General features: G+C 46.0%; 1 protein-coding gene across 3 annotated transcripts in view; it reads right to left on the minus strand.

Moving 5' to 3' along the window:
• The window catches only part of SFXN1 (sideroflexin 1), a 53,274-nt gene extending 36,597 nt beyond the window's left edge, over positions 1-16,677 (minus strand). For all 3 annotated transcript variants that reach the window (XR_008687249.2, XM_055436093.2, XM_088839873.1), the window contains exons 1-2: positions 16,531-16,677; positions 1,001-1,173 (exon numbers count right to left, since the gene is read on the minus strand). Coding sequence is in view for 2 of the 3 variants with exons in the window: in XM_055436093.2 (XP_055292068.1) it covers positions 1,001-1,164 (164 nt within the window). In the remaining variant the exon portion in view is untranslated. The remainder of the gene's footprint in view (positions 1-1,000; positions 1,174-16,530) is intronic.
• Positions 16,678-17,767: the final 1,090 nt, after the last annotated feature.

The raw sequence follows: 17,767 nt of genomic DNA on the forward strand, positions 1-17,767 counted from the left end.
TCAAGAAAGCTGCATGTCCATCAACAGATGAGTGGATAAAGCAGACGTGGTGTGTGTATATATATATATATATATAATTTATATATATATATATATATACACGGCGTGCTACTCACCATAAAAAGAATGAAATGTTGCCATTTGCAACAACACGGACGGAATTGCAGGGCATTCGGCTAACTAAGTGAAATAAGGCAGAGAGAGAAAGACGACTACTGTACATTATCGCTTATATGTGGAACCTAAAAAATACAGCAAGCTAGTGAATATAACAAGAGAATCAGGCACTGAGATACAGAGAACAAACTAGTGGTTATACACTGGGGGGCAATATACGGGTGGAGGACTGGGAGGTATAAACCACTGCATGTAAGTCAGGCTCAAGGATGTATTTCAAAACACAGCAATATTTTGTTAATAACTGTAAATTGAGGATAGCCGTTAAAAATTGTATTAAAATTTTTAAAAATAAATGAAAGTTGTGACTATTGCCCTAGAGCCCATGCCTCTTCTCTATCTCATTCCTGGCTCTTTGAACTGATGAAATCCATCCCAAACCTAAAAACCATGCTACCAGCATCCTTCCCATCTAAGCTACTATACGTGGGATTTATTCACTGAGGGTTTATCTAAGAAGAAGCAACCAGTGTACTCTAATTCTTGACAACCTGGTTTTGTAAGAGGCGGTCTCCACCTAGAGACAGAAGGATGTGGATGCAGGGGTAGTTGTATCAGAGTGGGAGGCAGGGCACCTCACAGATTGGCACTTACGAGTTGGAGGATGGCTGTCTTATATTCAGGTTATTATGAACCTTGGATATTTCTGTTAATGGTCAGCAATGGGGTACAAAACCTGTCTTCTCACTTTTTTTTTTTATTTTGATAAAAAGGATTCAATTGCAAAAACATATTGAAAACTCCCTAAGGGAAGGTTTAAGACAAGAAGCCACCAGCACGATTGATTAACACATTAAATCAAAAAGCATACCGCTAATGTTACCTGTAATCATGGACTACCTTCCTCGCCGCCTCCAGTTGTTGGTTGGTTAACAGAATGTTCCTGGGATCAGTTACAGTGAAGAAATGTTTGGCTCGTCCAATGAAAGTGCTTTGATCCCATCGAGGTTCCTTGATGTTAATGTTTGGTGGAAGTTCTCCAGACATCTTCCTGAACTGGAGAGGATCAGAAAGACAAGCTGATTTAAAATTTACAATGTTACCATACATGTGGAAACTTTGTAATCACAGTAAAGAGTCAGGGACACTTCAGTTTACGAAAATAACTTTGTAATAAATGGCAGAGAGACAATTTAAGTCCAAAGCTAAAGTTGTTTGCAAATCTCAGTTGATCCGAACCAAATTTCAATCATTTCCAACACAGTTTTTTTTAAAAGGACATAGTATTTCATCATCCCTTACTTTTGAAAACCTATCCTTTAGAAAAAAATTAAGATATGAAATGTTAGAAATAACATCAACAGTAATAGGTACTGAAGCTTGAACTCCTTTCTCTGGGTGAAAGAACCAACGTCAAACTACTGCTGTGTTCTGGTTTACTAAATCTGTTATTCCTATAAGTAGAAGTGACTAATTATGCAAAAAAGGGTCATATGCTAAAAATTCTACAATTAAAAAAAGATTCAGATTCATTCAGCCTTACTCAGCATAAAAACCACCAATCAAAAATGAAAAACTATGTTCTTCAATCTAACAGGGTCATAGTGGGAAAAACACATTTTGACAACCACATGAATAGTAATAACATAGGAGCATATAATCTTCCTCATAAAATACTTATTTTCTGGCTAAGAACTCATACTTTTTTCTAAAGTAACTAGTTTCTCTCTCTGAGTAATACATGTTTATTGTTAGAACTGCTCAGTATTGTTGTAATACATGCTTACCGTACTATTTTGAATAATACAAGCTTATGGTAGAAAATAAAGAATAAAGAAATAAAATCTACTATAATTTAGCCATTCTGAAATAACTATTGTTGCTCTCTTTGTATATTTCCTTGCAGATATTTTCTATACATATTATCATCTAATTAAAACAAATAACAAGGTTGACCTCATACGTGGTATTTTAATATCCTGACTATTTGTTGCACTTATTTCATAAGTGTTCCCTATGGCACTAAATATTCATTTGGGGTATTTAGCAACACCTTCAAAGTTTATGTTATTTTCAGTTTTTCACTATGAAAAATAATGCTGTATCACTGTCTACTAATTTTTTCCCTCATAGCTAGTGACTTCCTTAAACTCTCTGTATGCGGTATCAGAAGGTCGAAGGATTTGATCACTATTATGGCTTCAAACCACTGCTTTCTCATAGTGGTCTCTTCTTACGTTTCTAATACTGATTGTTCTGGTAGCTTTCTTTTCCAGGTCATTTTTCATTAAGTTATTTTTCAGTGCTTCACTAGATCAGAGGTATTTTAAGATGTCAGTGGCTGTCATTTAAACTTTATCAGAATCTCAAACTAACATGTATCAAGGCCCACTGGATCAAAATCAAGCATGTTAGGCTGGTAGATATGAGAGATGCAGTGTATGCGAGCCAGCAGGTCATGGGAGTGAGAGAGAAAACAATTAGCCTTCTTGTTCATAAAACAGCCTGAGACGACAAACAGATAATGTCAGCTGTGGCGTTAATGGGAAACCATATTTCTCCCAGGGGCTTTCCTGGTGGCTCAGATAGTAAAGAATCTGCCTGCAATGTGGGAGACCTAGGTTTGATCCCTGGGTTGGGAAGGTCCCCTGGAGAAGGGAATGACAACCCATTCTAGTATTCTTGCTTGGAATTTCATGAACAGAGGAGCCTGGTGGGCTACAGTCCATGGGGTCGCAAACAGTCAGACATGGCTGAGCAACTAACACTTCCTTTCCTATTTCTCTGAAACTCATAATGCAGCTAAAAGGTGTCATAACGACCCTGTTTTTTGGGTGACCCCGCTTTCTTATCTCACTTGTGGATAAGAAACCTTGTTCTCCATAATCACAGACTGTCAGAAACTTTGTTATCTGAAATAAAACTAGGAAGAATGAAATATCCCACTTTTGACACAGAAAAGGAGTCTGGATTTCCAGCCCAGGAAGAGAGTTTCAGATTAAGGAGTTTCTGGAAACAATATTCCACGTCCTTCCTAACTTTGCCATTTCCATGGAAACAAGGTCATGGGGCTACTTCACAGTCCAGAGCTTCACAGCCAGCCCTGCTCTGCTGCTGCTGCTAAGTTGCGTCAGTCGTGTCCGACTCTGTGCGACTCCATAGATGGCAGCCCACTAGGCTACCCCGTCCCTGGGATTCTCCAGGCAAGAACACTGGAGTGGGTTGCCATTGCCTTCTCCACTGCGTGAAAGTGAAAAATGAAAGTGAAGTTGCTCAGTCGTGTCCAACTCTTCACGACCCCATGGACTGCAGCCCACCAGGCTCCTCTGTCCATGGGATTCTCCAGGCAAGAGTACTGGAGTGGGGTGCCATTGCCTTCTCTAAGCCCTGGTCTGAGTCAATCATATATTGCTTCAGTAAGCTTCCCTAAATTCCACCATTCTCCAAGATGCTCTGAAAGACCTATCTCTTCCATTGTTAGACAGCCCCAGTTCCTCCACTGTTATTTCTCTCACTGAAGTACACATGACTTTATTTAACTAAGGTTTGTCCCTGCTAGTTTTCAGCCAGTTCTGCTATGATAAAAGAAGTGTCTAAATTTCAAATTAGGGCACCTTTAAGTCATGCATGTCAAGTTCAGAGATACGAGGATACACTTCAAAGAGCTGGGTCACTGTATGAAGAAATGTCTAAATTTCAAATGCGACTATATAAGATACAGTATCTATAAAACATATAAAAAGCAAAACAGAAACTCCAATTCATGCCCAGGAAAATAGGTATCAGACTTGTGTGCAGGGACTTAGGACTCTGCCGAGGGACTTTAGTGACCTCTAGGGGAGTGGAGTGCTGCACTCTAACATGCCAGCAAGTTCGGAAAACTCAGCAGTGGCCACAGGATTGGAAAAGGTCAGTTTTCATTCCAATCCCAAAAAGGCAATGGTAAAGAATGTTCAAACTACTGCACAATTGCATTAATCTCACATGCTAGCACAGTAATGCTCAAAATTCTCCAAGCCAGGCTTCAACAGTATGTGAACCGTGAACTTCTAGATGTTCAAGCTGGATTTAGAAAAGGCAAAGGAACCAGAGATCAAATTGCCAACATCCGTCAGATCATCAAAAAAGCAAGAGAGTTCCAGAAAAACATCTACTTCTGCTTTATTGACTGTGCCAAAGCCTTTGATTGTGTGGATCACAACAAACTGTGGAAAATTCTTTAAGAGATGGAAATATCAGACAACCTCACCTGCCTCCTGGAAAATCTGTATGCAGGTCAAGAAGCAACAGTTAGAACTGGACATGGAACAACAGACTGGTTCCAAATAAGGAAAGGAGTACATCAAGGCTGTATATTGTCACCCTGCTTATTTAACTTATATGTAGAGTACATCATGAGGAACGCTGGGCTGGAAGAAGCACAAGCTGGAATCAAGATTGCCGGGAGAAATATCAATAAGCTCAGATATGCAGATGATACCACCCTTATGGCAGAAAATGAAGAAGAACTAAAGATCTTCTTGATGAAAGTGAAAGAGGAGAGTGAAAAAGTTGGCTTAAAACTCAACATTCAGAAAACTAAGATCATGGCATCTGGTCCCATCACTTCATGGGAAATAGATGGGGAAACAATGGAAACAGTGTCAGACTTTATTTTTTTGGGCTCCAAAATCACTGCAGATGGTGATTGCAGCCATGAAATTAAAAGACAGTTGATCTTTGGAAGAAAAGCTATGATCAACTGAGACAGCATATTAAAAAGTAGAGACATTACTTTGCCAACAAAGGTCTGTCTAGTCAAAGCTGTGGTTTTTACAGTAGTCATGTATGGATGTGAGAGTTGGACTATAAAGAAAGCCGAGTGGTGAGGAATTGATGCTTTTGAACTGTGGTGTTGGAGAAGACTCTTGAAAGTCCCTTGGACTGCAAGGACATCCAGCCAGTCCATCCTAAAGGAAATCAGTCCTAAATATTCATTGGAACGACTGATGCTGAAGCGGAAACTCCAATACTTTGGTCACATGATGTGAAGAACTGACTCATTGGAAAAGACCCTGATGCTGGGAAAGATTAAGGCAGGAGGAGAAGGGGATGACAGAGGATGAGATGGTTGATGGCATCACGGACTCAATGGACACGGGTTTGAGTAAACTCTGGGGGTTGGTGATGGACAGGAAGGCCTGGCGTGCTGCGGTTCATGGGGTCACAAAGAGTCAGACACAACTGAGCGACTGAACTGAACTGAGGGGAGTGGAGGAGATTCATACTCAACCACAGCAGGTCTGCTTTCATTTGCCTTCTACAGCTGTTTTATGGCAACGATCTTTTAAAGAGCGGGTCGACTGCTTGAGGGGAAGAAAAGCAAAACAGAAAAATGTTGAAAATCACTATAGGAGACAATAATCTGAAGATCTATGAAATGACTAATAAAGGTACAGAAGGTCTCAAGCTATTTTTAACTCCAACTTCCTAAGGTAGCGCTGGAGTCCATTTGATTAGTGCTTCTTAAACTATGTGCGATGAAAGACCTGCTTTGTTTGTTCTAATTTCCAATCCCCGTCATGAACCAATATTTTTGTAAACTAGATTAAAAATAAATTTTGAAAAAGGTTGGACACAAAAAAGTCCCAATTTTTTTATTATTGGATCAGCAGATATTAATATAATAGAACTCTAACTATTTTTATGAAAGTTTCTAAGCACTTCCAAATTTCTGTACCTCTTCCAGTATGGCTCTAAAACAGACAGTTCACACTGGCCTTGTCTAAGGATCATAATTTGAATTTCTACTTATGCATACAGGTCACAGTTTGTTTCTATACTTACACTTTCTATAATAATTAAACCAGATAATCTGGTCAAACTCACTCCTATTTCTGAATGGACCATTATAAGGGATAGTTCCTATACTCTACACTGCAGTAGGTCACAGATTAAATACAGAAGAAATTCTTGCCAGGACAAGACTTACAGGTTTCTTCTTTAAGTCTAGAAAATGCTGCTACCTTTAGTGTTCACTGACTGGGCATCCACCGTGTGACAGATTCTTGGGCTAAATCAGTGAACAAAGACAAAAGTTCCTGCCTTGGTGGAGCTGATATTGGATAGTGGCAATAGAAGGGGAGTCAGACAATAAAAACACAAAAGGTAAACCAAGGATCAAATATATAAGAAGGTAATAGGTGGTTTGGGGAAAAATCAGAATAGGAAACATCATGAGGACAGATTGTGTTTTTAACCAGGGCAGTCAGGGTAGGCCTCACTGAGAAAGTAACAATGGAGTAAGATGGGAGAGAAGAGATGAACTGAAGCATGAGGCACTGGGGGAACAGCACTCCAGGGGGAAGGAACAGACACTGCAAAGACCCCGAGGCAGATGTCTTCAAAGAACAGCAAGAAGGTGTGCAGCTGGGGTGGAGACAGGAAGAGGGGGACAGGAGATGAGGGGTCTGAGAGGCATGGGGAGGGGTTTAAGTTGGAATAGGATTGTTTGGTGCCTGGTGGTCACTGTGAGGCCTTTGCATTTTACCCTGAGGGAAATGGGAGTCACTGGTGGGTTCCAAACAGAGGACTAAAATGATCTGACTTATAATTTAAAAGATCTCGTTAGCTGCTGTGTGGAGAATGCAGTGGGGTGATAAGAGCAGATGCAGGAAGAGTCATTGTGGGGCTCCTGCAGGCATCCAGAGGAGGGCTGATGGTGGAGCAGGTGGTAGCAGGAGGTGTCAAGAAGCGCTGATTTTTGGATACGCTCTTGATGGAGCCAACAGGATTCCCTAATAACCTGGACAGGGGGTGGGACAGAATAAAAAGGCATGACTCCTAAGGTAATCTGGATGGAAGAGGGGCAGACGTTAGGGAGAAAACAGCAAGTTCAGCTTTGGATGAATGAAGTTTGTAATGCCTAGGGGCCTTCTATGGGGAGATGTCCAGGAGGCAGTTGAAAATGAGAGTCTAGAGTTCAGAGGAGAGGTTTTGTCTGCAGATATTCATCTGGGAGCTATAAGCAGAGAGACTATAGAAACTTATGCAATGGGAGGTCAACAGGGATGTGAATGTAAAAAGAGAAGGAATCCAAGGCCTCAGATGTTAAGAGGTTGGGAAAGACTAAGTTACAGCAAAAGAGGCTGAGACAGAGTGGTAGTGGGTAGGAACTCAGCAGAGTGTGCTGTCCTGGAGGACAAGTGAAGTGAGTCTACTGGTTGTCCCACTGCCCAAAAGGAAGATCCCCCTGGTTGTTTCCAGCTTGGGCCAGTGAGGAGGTGAAGACAGTTCCCAAAGGGCCATCAGGGGAGTGAGAACACTGCAAAGATGTTTATCCTGACAAATTCTAAAAATAATAAGCTATGGTGGTGGCAAGCAGGGAGTGAAAACACAGCACATTAAATGTCCCCTCCCTGGGGCACTATTATTCCTGCAAAGCCACCAGTACAGACTGGTGGTTCCTAACCAACAGAAAGCACTGACATCACCTGAAGAGCTTCTGATAAAGACAAATACTATCAGCCTTCTAGAGACTCAGAGACGGGAGAAGGCAATGACACCCCACTCCAGTACTCTTGCCTGGAAAATCCCATGGATGGAGGAGCCTGGTGGGCTGTAGTCCATGGGTTCGCTGAGGGTCAGACACGACTGAGCGACTTCATTTTCACTTTTCACTTTCATGAATTGGAGAAGGAAATGGCAACCCACTCCAGTGTTCTTGCCTGGAGAATCCCAGGGACAGGGGAGCCTGGTGGGCTACCGTCTATAGGGTTGCACAGAGTTGGACACGGCTGAAGTGACTTAGCAGCAGCATCAGCCTTCTAGAGACTCAGATCCAGGAGGTCTAGCACAAGGCCCAGCACGTGCTTCTGAAGGCGCTCTGAGCCCGGGCCCCCGGCTCTCCAGGCACCAGGGTGCGACTCTGCATGAGCGGGGAGCTGTTTCCCCACGGCCTTCTCTGCTCCACCATGCCTTCTCACAGCGCTGAGCGGTCTGCCGTGCTCCCCCATGAGTATCTGACACTGACATCTTCTCATAAGATTGGGTACCAAGTCATCCTTTCTTCCCCGTAAAGTCTAATTCTCACGGTCACTGTTTCCCCTCTACACCTAATATATATAACAGCAGCAACAACAACAAATTAATATAGCTTTCCGAGAATTCTCGTTCTTAATGACAAACCAACCTCTAATTTGTTAAATACGGGGACACTTAAGGTCACGTTATTGAAAACATGATCTGGTTTTACAACATGGTACTTCATAAAAGAAAAATGTTCCAATTGGATAAGAGCTAGAGAGGATCTTAAAAATGATGCCCTCAATGTGCCCATCATATGGGAAACAGAGGCAGGAGCGGGAAATCACTGCCCAGGGCGTGCCCCTGCTGCCGGCGGCAGAAGGAAGCGGGCAGAGGCCCACAGCTGGGCTGGACTCTCAGGTGCTGGCCAGCCAGTTCATCCCGTCCTCTCTATCACTCTTCCAGCTGTCCCCCCGCCCCTCCAATCACAGCAATTAATGTCTGCACAGAACTGCTGTCTCTAAGGCCCTTCTTTTTTCCCTTAAATAAAAACATATCTCCTCAAACCATGAGGCTCCAAGCTGTGCTAACCTGTGGTGCCCTCACAGTGTACATAAGAATGCTGCTGCGGAGGCCTCACAAAGTCTCTCTTTTTAAGCTGAAGTATAGTTGATTCACAATGTTGCATTAGTTTCTGGTCTACAGCAAAGTGACTCAGATATGTATCAACATATGTGTGTATCTGTATGTATATTCTTTTTCAGATTCTCTCCCATATAGATTATTATAAGGTATTGAATACAGTTCCCTGTGCTGTATAGTAAGATCTTGTTGCTTATTTCATATATAGTAGTGTATACAAAGTCTCTTCTTTAACAGGCAAAGGAAAAAGAGACTCTAGGAAAGGAACTCCAATAGTTTTAGAGTTTCTGTTGCATACAAGGAACGGGCTGTACGCTGGCCTAAGAGTTCAAGCCCCTACTGTGTGCCAGTGGACGAATATTCTATGTCAGTTTCCACAACACTGTGCCTTAGGCATATTATGCACAACTCACAGAGGAGGAAAGTAAGATTCTCAGAAGTCACTCATAGCTATCCAGCAAGGGAGGAAGCAGGCTTATCATCAGACGCCAGGCCTAGCCTGCCAAAACCCCAACAGTGAAAGCTCGTACCACCCACTCGGCATAGACTGCAGCAGGCTCTGCATGGACCCAGAGATGCCCACCCCCAACCTCCAGACGCTGACTGTGTGACCTTACGTGACGAAGGGACTTTGCTGGTATAAGTCAGCCAAAGCTCTTAAGACTAGGAAATGCCCTTGGACGATTCAGGTGGGCTTGATCACAACGAGGGTCCTTGTGAGAGAAAGAGGGAGGTAGGAGAGGAGAGTCAGAGAAGCAGATGTGACAAGGGACAGGCAGAGCTCCGTGTGAGGCAGGATCAGGAGCCCAGTGAGGGGCACGGCCTCTGGAAGCTGCCGAGAGCAGGGACAGCGAGTCTCCCTTGGAGCCTCCAGAGGCAGCACAGAACCAGCCTAGGCCTCCAACCTCCAGAAAGATAAGCTAATATACAGTTGTTTCAGGGTTAGATTTAGTTGTTTTAAGGCTCTACATTTGCAGCAATATGCTAAGTAGCATTAGGCATCTAACACAGCACTCTTTTGACTGCGTAAAAGGATGTGATTTTGTAAATAAGTTCATTTAGAAACAAACATACGGTCATTAAAGGGGAAAGGTGGGGGTGGGGGAGGGATAAAACAGGAATTTGTGAGTAATATCTACACATTATATAAAATACATCCCAGTGGCTCAGCAGTAAAGAATCTGCCTGCAATGCAGGACATGCAGGACACTCGGGTTCGATCCCTGGGTCGGGAAGATCTCCTGGAGGAGGGCATGACAACCCACTCCAGTGTTCCTGCCTGGAGAATCCCATGGGCAGAGGAGCCTGGCGGGCTACAGTCCATAGTGTCACAAAGAGGTGGACACGACTGAAGCATCTGAGCGCACACACACACGTATACAAAGCAGGCACACAACGAGGACCTGTTGTCTGTATATGCATATACGTGTGTGTGTGTACACACCTGAAACTAACACAACACTGTATATCAACTAAACTTCAGTAACAACAAATAAACAAAACTATTTAAAAAGGATTTTAACACAACTCTGGACTGGCCTAAGACATACCAACTAAACTTGAGAGCCCGTCCCTGCCACCGCCAATTTCAAAACCAAAAAGGCTACTCAGAAATGCCATATGAACATTCTTAGAAAGAAAGCTGATCTCAAACCAGATAAAATGTTAATTATTAACTGGGACTCCCATGATCCAATTGGACAAGCATTTTCTTGCACCAACCTTCATGTGCAGTTTATACTTTTTTCCCACTCTAAATAATATAACCAGTTCCTATAAATAAGAGTCCAGTTTGAAAACAAAACAAACGAAACTTATTTCTTATTTTACACTAAAATTGTGGGACAGTGGACAAGGCGCCGCTGCCCTGGCTCACTTGTCTCCCCAGCTGTAGACCCAGGAGAAGCTCTCAGCCTCAGCCCGAAGTGCAGGGGGCCGAGGCAGGTGCTCCTGACCCAGGAGCTGCCTCGGAGGCAAAGCACCCCCTGGCCTTGACTGCTGTGCGGGGGTCCCTGGGCACAGCACCTTTCCACCTGCCTCGGTGCTGAGGCTTGGCAGGCCTGGACACTTGGTCAACATCCTGCAGCATCCTGGGCGCCCACTGACTGCTGCGTTTAGGGGTCATTTGGCCAACATACTTGGTGCCAACTCGTGGGCTGGGCCATGGGGCTGCCTGCCCAGGGCACCATCATGGAAAGGAAGCAAAGCCTCCAGTGGTAGGGGAAGGTATGGTTGATGGTGCGCCAACCTGAAACTCCAATACTTTGGCCACCTCATGCGACGAGTTGACTCACTGGAAAAGACTCTGATGCTGGGAGGGATTGGGGGCAGGAGGAGAAGGGGACGATGGAGAATGAGATGGCTGGATGGCATCAGCGACTCGATGGACATGAGTTTGAGTGAACTCCGGGAGCTGGTAATGAACAGGGAAGCCTGGCGTGCTGTGATTCATGGGGTCGCAAAGAGTCGGACATGACTGAGCGACTGAACTGAACTGAACGGATGCATGAAAAGCGCAGCCATACCCCCGCTTGCGGTCCCTGAACTTTCCTCCCTCTCTCCCCCTTGAGGCTGACTTTGGTCAAAGATCAGACACTTTTCCAGAGTGTTCTTGAGCACAGCTGATGATGTGGTTCTCACAGTATTTCACGATAATGGATGGTGGTTCTCACAGTATTTCATGACAATGGATGGTGACAATACTAGAGCCAGTGCTCCTCGGGTAGGAATTTACTCAGAGAAACAGAGAGTCATTTTGCTGGACAGCCCTTGTGATGATACTAGGCACCACAAGGATGACGGAGAAGCTGTGTGTGCATGCTGAGTCACTTCAGTCATGTCGGACTCTGTGCCACCCACGGACTGCAGTCCACCAGGTTCCTCCGTCCCTGGGATTCTCTGGGCAAGAATACTCCATGGCCTCCTCCAGGGGATCTTCCCCACCCAAGGATCAAACTAGGTCTCTTCCACCTCCTGCACCGACAGGTGGGCCCTTTACCACTGGTGCCACCTGGGAAGCCTGGGGATGAAGCCACAGTGGTGGTGGTTCAGTCGCTCAGTCATGTCCAGCTCTTGTGACCCCCTGAACTGCAGCCCACCAGGCTCCTGTGTCCATGGGCTTCTCCAGGCAAGAACACTGGAGTGGGTTTCCATGCCCTCCTCCAGGAGACCTTCCCAACTCAGGGATCAAACCAGGGTCTCCTGCATTGCAGGTGATTCTTTACTGACTAAGCTACAAGGGAAGCTGAGAACAAAATTAATTTGTACATTCAGTATGGACTCCTTGGAGAAGGAAATGGCAACCCACTCCAGCATTCTTGCCTGGAAAATCTCATGGTTGGAGGATTCTGATAGGTTATAGTCCATGGGGTCACAGAGTCGGACACGCCTGAGCAACTTAACTGTCACTGTCACCGTCCATCAGCACGGGCTGAAGTCCTCTCCTGCACCCAACGCTGGCTTGGCCTTGGATTTGGAAAGACCCGAAACACAGTGAATAGACTGAAAAGCAAACACATTCTAATGACTATAGCCTACATTTCCCCAAACATACGTAAAGACACCTTTCCCACATAGAGTTTATTATGGATGGACATCACCCACCTCTGCTGAAGTCTTCAACTAACTTATCAACCTTACTGATGACTTCGATATGAATGACTCGTAGGAGATGCCGGTTCGACCCCTGGTTTGGGAAGATCCCCTGGAGGGGGAAATGGCAACCCATTCCAGTATTCTTTCCTGGGAAATCTCATGGACAGAGGAGTCTGGTGGGCCACAGTCCAGGGAGTTGCAAAGAGTCAGACATAAGTTAGTGACTAAACCAGCATCACCCTATGACTAGCTAAGTTTGGGAAACACTATGTGGTAAAGAATATAAAACTTATGAGTAAACATTAATAACCAAATGCTCTTCCAAAGAAGGGAAGATTTTTACCCTCTTTCTGGGGAAGTATAAACATTTAGACGACTCCATGGCCACCCACACTAGTTGCTGGCTGGGTCCTATGAGGAAGAACACTTACTTGGCCTTCTGGCTCCCTGAGTATCTATCCTGACAACCTACCCACAGAACGAGAACCAGACTTGAACCACTGCAGTCTGGATTAGAGTCTTGATTCTGTCACGTCCTTTCTAAGCATGTCACTGGGTGACTCGCTTTGCCTCACTGAGCCTCAGTTTTCTCATCTTGAAGATGGAGATGAGGGTTGGCTAACATAGAGTTGAAAGGATGATAAAGCTGAGGTGTACAGGAGGACTGTACTGAGCTTTAGTAAATGTGAAGGGATGGACAAATGTAGGACTGTCACTAACACGCGGTTCTCCGTGCACGGACTCCCCTGTCCTCACTCGCTCAAGTCTTGTCCGTAAACACAGTGGCCGCTGGTGTGGTGGGACCAGAGGGGAATGGAGTAGTGCCTGGCTGCCTGAACTTCCTGAGGACGACCAGAAACACCAGAGAAAAACACTTTTCTCCTAAGATAACCTTTATTTCAAACTTCGAGTTACATGCCAAGAAAATGCTTAACTACTGCGAAAAAAAAAAAAGAAGAATGTACTTCACAGAAAACAAATTATCAGGGAATGCGCTCTCCCAGGGACTTGGGAAAAGACCTTTAACCCTGGCTAAAGATTAACAATGATAACTATTAAACTGGAAGCTTATTGTTAGTTAAGATAACTGCATTTGAAAAAGTTGGGTAGGAATCTGGTTGCCCTTGGTTTACTTAGTTAGGGCCAGAGAGTGCGATGTACCATATCCCAGTCCCTGGAGGGGGACGTGGCTGAGAGCCCACTGTGTGCCAGACACCAGGCTTTCCACGTGTTACTAGATGGCTAAATTCTCACTTCAGCTCTCTAAGAAATTTCCCCCTATTTTGTAAAGCTACTCAGCAAAACCAAGTGTCATGCCCAAGATGGCATTTCTACCTGATTTTATATCCTGCTTGGCTTCCCTGGTGGCTTAGATGGTAAAGAATCTGCTAGCAATGCAGGAGACCCAGGTTGGATCCTTGGGCTGGGAAGATCCTCTGGAGGAAGAAGACATGGCAGCCCATTCCAGCATTCTTGCCTGGAGAATTCCATGGACAGAGGAGCCTAGTGGGCTATAGTCCATAGGGCTGCAAACAGTTGGACGCGACTGAGCAACTAACACTTTCTTTCACTCCAGACCCCTGTGAGGCCAAAAATGATGTGTCTGACAACAGCAATAACATTTATTCAAGAAGCACATTTCCTAATTTGGCTTTGAGATGGTCATTAGCACACAGCATTCCTTTCTTATGGGTGCGGCCACTCAGGAGACCAATTCATAGAACAGAAAGTTGAATCCTGTGCTGAGAAGCAGATTCTTTCAAATCTCAGCCCCGACTTTCTGTTGCATACCTTCCTCTGTTTCAGGGACACGTCTGCATGAAGATATAAGGCCCGTGTAGAATCAAGAAGCCACGGGGGAATGACTGCCTTCTGTCTCCCTGCCACCATTCCCAGCCCCACCTCCCAGTTCACAGGGAAGATCCCATTCTTAGCTGAACTTTAAAACACACAGGTGACAACACAATCATTGTTCACATTTCGATGGTCCTCAATATCACCTTTGAGTTTCCTAATCAATTTCTTATGATGAGTGAAGTTCTTATCCATTTTTTAAAAAAATTCTACTGGCTTATACTTGAGATAGTGGTATCAGCCTGTGAAAATAATAAAATATTCCCAAACTCTAGTACTTTGGACATACCGAGTTTCATATTTTACCACCTAAAGAATCAAGTCACAAATTATATATATATTGTCTATTTCACAAAGTAATAGTTAACCAAAAACTTAATAACTTTGAACTTTGTATAATTAACTGAGTGTAGGTTTGATTTCTATTCTAACAATAAGTTCTCAAGTTAAGGCATCGTCAGCCTTTAAAAAAGGACTGCCTGCTGACTGCTTACCTTTAACCTCAAACAAAAGGTTCGTCCCATTCACAATCACACTCCAATCGAATGCATCTAACCATGGCTTGCTTAGGGTTAGAGGCTATTCTTGATTCCAAGGCATCAGAGAACAGAGGAGCTGTATGATGTATCTGTTCCAAGGGTCACTGCTGCTCCAGCTGTCCTCTCGGCTTCCTTCTATACTCATCCACATGGGATTTCATAAAACTTCTACAGACTATTAAAAGCATTCTAAATATTTTCCTGATTCTGAATTATAGTTACAGCTTTCCCTCTGACAACTGCCACTCAGATATCAATACTTTCCTGAAAGTCCATGGGACTTTAAATACTTGCACACTCAACTGAACCCTTGAATACAGATTTAGAGCAATTATATATTACAGCTGGAGAGAAACTGATATATCCACCTCTCCAAACACCATCATTTTTTACAAACCAGACACCCACAGTACTCAGGGGAGAAAGGAGCTGCTTGAGGTCCCAGAACCTCCTGGTGGAGCCTCATTGTCCCAGATTCCCTCTCATCTTATATGGCTCTTCTATGGCAAGTCAGTCTTATATGGCAAGTCCAAGTTCAGCACCACAAGAGTGGCAAAGCTTCCTTATTCACTTGCATATCCATCTCGCACCTATTACAAGGCCTGAAACATGGAAGCAGCTCAACAAACTGGGGATGGGCACAGGAAGGGAAAAGCTAGAGGCATGCAAGGAAAAATCTAGATGATGAGGCAGAAGAGAGATTACAATTTTGAGATAAGTAGAAACAAAATGCCATGGGGGTTCAGAAGGCAGTGGCTCATGGAGTGATTCAGTGTCCAAGCTCTGAAGTCACCCATGCTATGCTTTTTCATTCAGGCACTCAACAAATATTCAGTGAGGGTCTACCTGGTGCAGGGAACAGATAGATGAGCAAGACAAACAGAGGCCCTGACCACAAGCAGAGAATCAAACAAGGAAGTCAACAGTTCATTTCAAATGGTGACAAATTCCCTTATGGAAAAATCAAAGCGGTAATGTAACAAAGGATATGTGCAGGAAGAGACAATGTCAAACAAGACAGCCAAGGGAAAGCGTCTTTGAGGAAGTAACATTTAAGCTGAGACAACAGAGGATTCACTGTGTGACCTTAGGCAGGCTACACAACCTCTCTGAGATCCAGTTTCCTTCCTCATCTGGATTAGGAAGGCAAGGCCAAGTACCTCATGGGGCTGCAAGAATGTAATGTAAAAATGCATGGCCCTGGACCACCTGCACACACTTAGTAGACATTGTGGCTACTGTCATTCTCAGAAGGTTAGAGAGCCGTGACAAGAGCGAAAGCTCAGGAGGTCAGCACTGAGATGCAAGCTCTGAGCAGGACCACCACTGTGTCCATCACCCGCCTGTCCCTTCCCTACTAGAGGGCTCGCTGCAGGGCGGGGGCCAGGCGGTCTCTGGGCCCGGAGCCCCTCTCTGCGCCGGGCGCCGGGGGCGCGGGGCAGCCGGCCTCCGGGCACCCCCGCGCCCGCCCCCGCGGCAGCCATCTTGGGGCGCTCCCCGCGGCGGGCTTCGGCACGCGGCCCCGGGGATAGCGCGGCAGGGCGCGTGCGGCCGCGGGCCCGCTCCCGCGCGGGGCTCCGGGCGGGGCTCAGGCTGCGGGACCGCAGGTGCGGGGACGCTGGCGCGGGGAGCCCCGGGCGGGCCGGGGGGCGTCGGATTTCCCAGCGGGGTTGGGGGTCTCCCGGCAGCCGCCCGCGGGCGCGCGCCCCAGCGCCAGCCCGCGCCCGTCCGCCCGGCTCCCCGCGCGTCCCCACCCACGGCACCCAGGCCCGCCACTCACCGCTACCCCGGGCCGCCGCCCGCGCCGCTCTCAGAACCTGCTCGGCGCCGCCGCCGCCGCCACCGGAAGCGCCTCTCCCGCCACGGCGGCCCCGCGCGCCGCCGCCGCCGCCGCCTCCCGGAGCGCGCCCTCGGAGCGCGTCCCCGTGCGCGGCCACGAGGCCCGGAGGCCGGGGCGCGCCCTCGCTGTCCCTGCGCTCTGGGCGCAGCCTCCGCCTGGTCCAGGAACGGAAGCGCTGTGCCCGTGCGTTTGCTTCTGCGTCCATCAGGAACTCCCAAGTTCATCCTCGCGGCAGTGCGGGGCTCTGCTCGGTGCCTCCGTTCCCATTTTGGTTTCCAGGAGACCGCCTCCTTTACTCGATCGTTTCCCGGTTACCAGCATCTTCTTGCTCATCTTCTCCTTCAGTTGGTAAAGAATCCGCCTGCAATGCAGGAGATCCCGGTTGGATTCCTGGATCCGGAAGATCCTCTGGAGAAGGGATACGCTACCCACTCCAGTATTCTTGGGCTTCCCTGTGGCTCAGCCGGTAAAGAATCCACCCGCAATGCGGGAGACCTGGGTTCAATCCCTGGGTTGGGAAGATCCCCTGGAGAAGGGAAAGGCTACCCACTCCGCCCCCTTTACTTGGTCATTTCCCAGTTACCAGCATCGTCTCAGTCATTCATTTAAGCCACTGTTTCCCAAAGAGTGGAATCTGGCACGGAGGCAACAAAGCGATTTGCCGTGGTGCCAGGGCCATGACCTGATTTATGTCTTCACAAAACTCACCCCGCTGCTGTGGAGGACGTGACGTGGAGGCATAGAGGCCGGTAGGCAGGCGACTTTGGCTAACTAGGAGAGAGATGATCGTGGCTTGGACCAAGTTGGTTATGGTGAGAATTACTGGAGTCTGGGTATATTTTGGAAGCAGATGAAATCTAATAAATGGTGAATTTACATTATTTAGCGGATAGGAAGTTTCCATTTTTAAAGTCGTAAATTCTCCCCCAAATCAGCCTAAAAATTGAATGCACTTCCAAACAAAATTCTGACAACTCTAGTGGGTACAAGGGTGTGGGGTATAACTTGACAAGGTGACTGTAAAAATGGAAATGGAAAAATAAAGAGCCAGAAATAGCCAAAGCAAGTTTGAAGAAAAAGAGCAAGGTGTAGTGACTTGTCCTGTGAACACAGAAGGTTATGTGTTTGTGCAGGCATCAACAAATAGTGCAGCCAAATAGAGGTACCAGACATGAGC

The sequence above is a fragment of the Moschus berezovskii genome, chromosome 9, assembly GCF_049115385.1.
Source record: "Moschus berezovskii isolate FMDL1 chromosome 9, NW_MosBer_1.0, whole genome shotgun sequence".
Taxonomy (NCBI): domain Eukaryota; kingdom Metazoa; phylum Chordata; class Mammalia; order Artiodactyla; family Moschidae; genus Moschus; species Moschus berezovskii.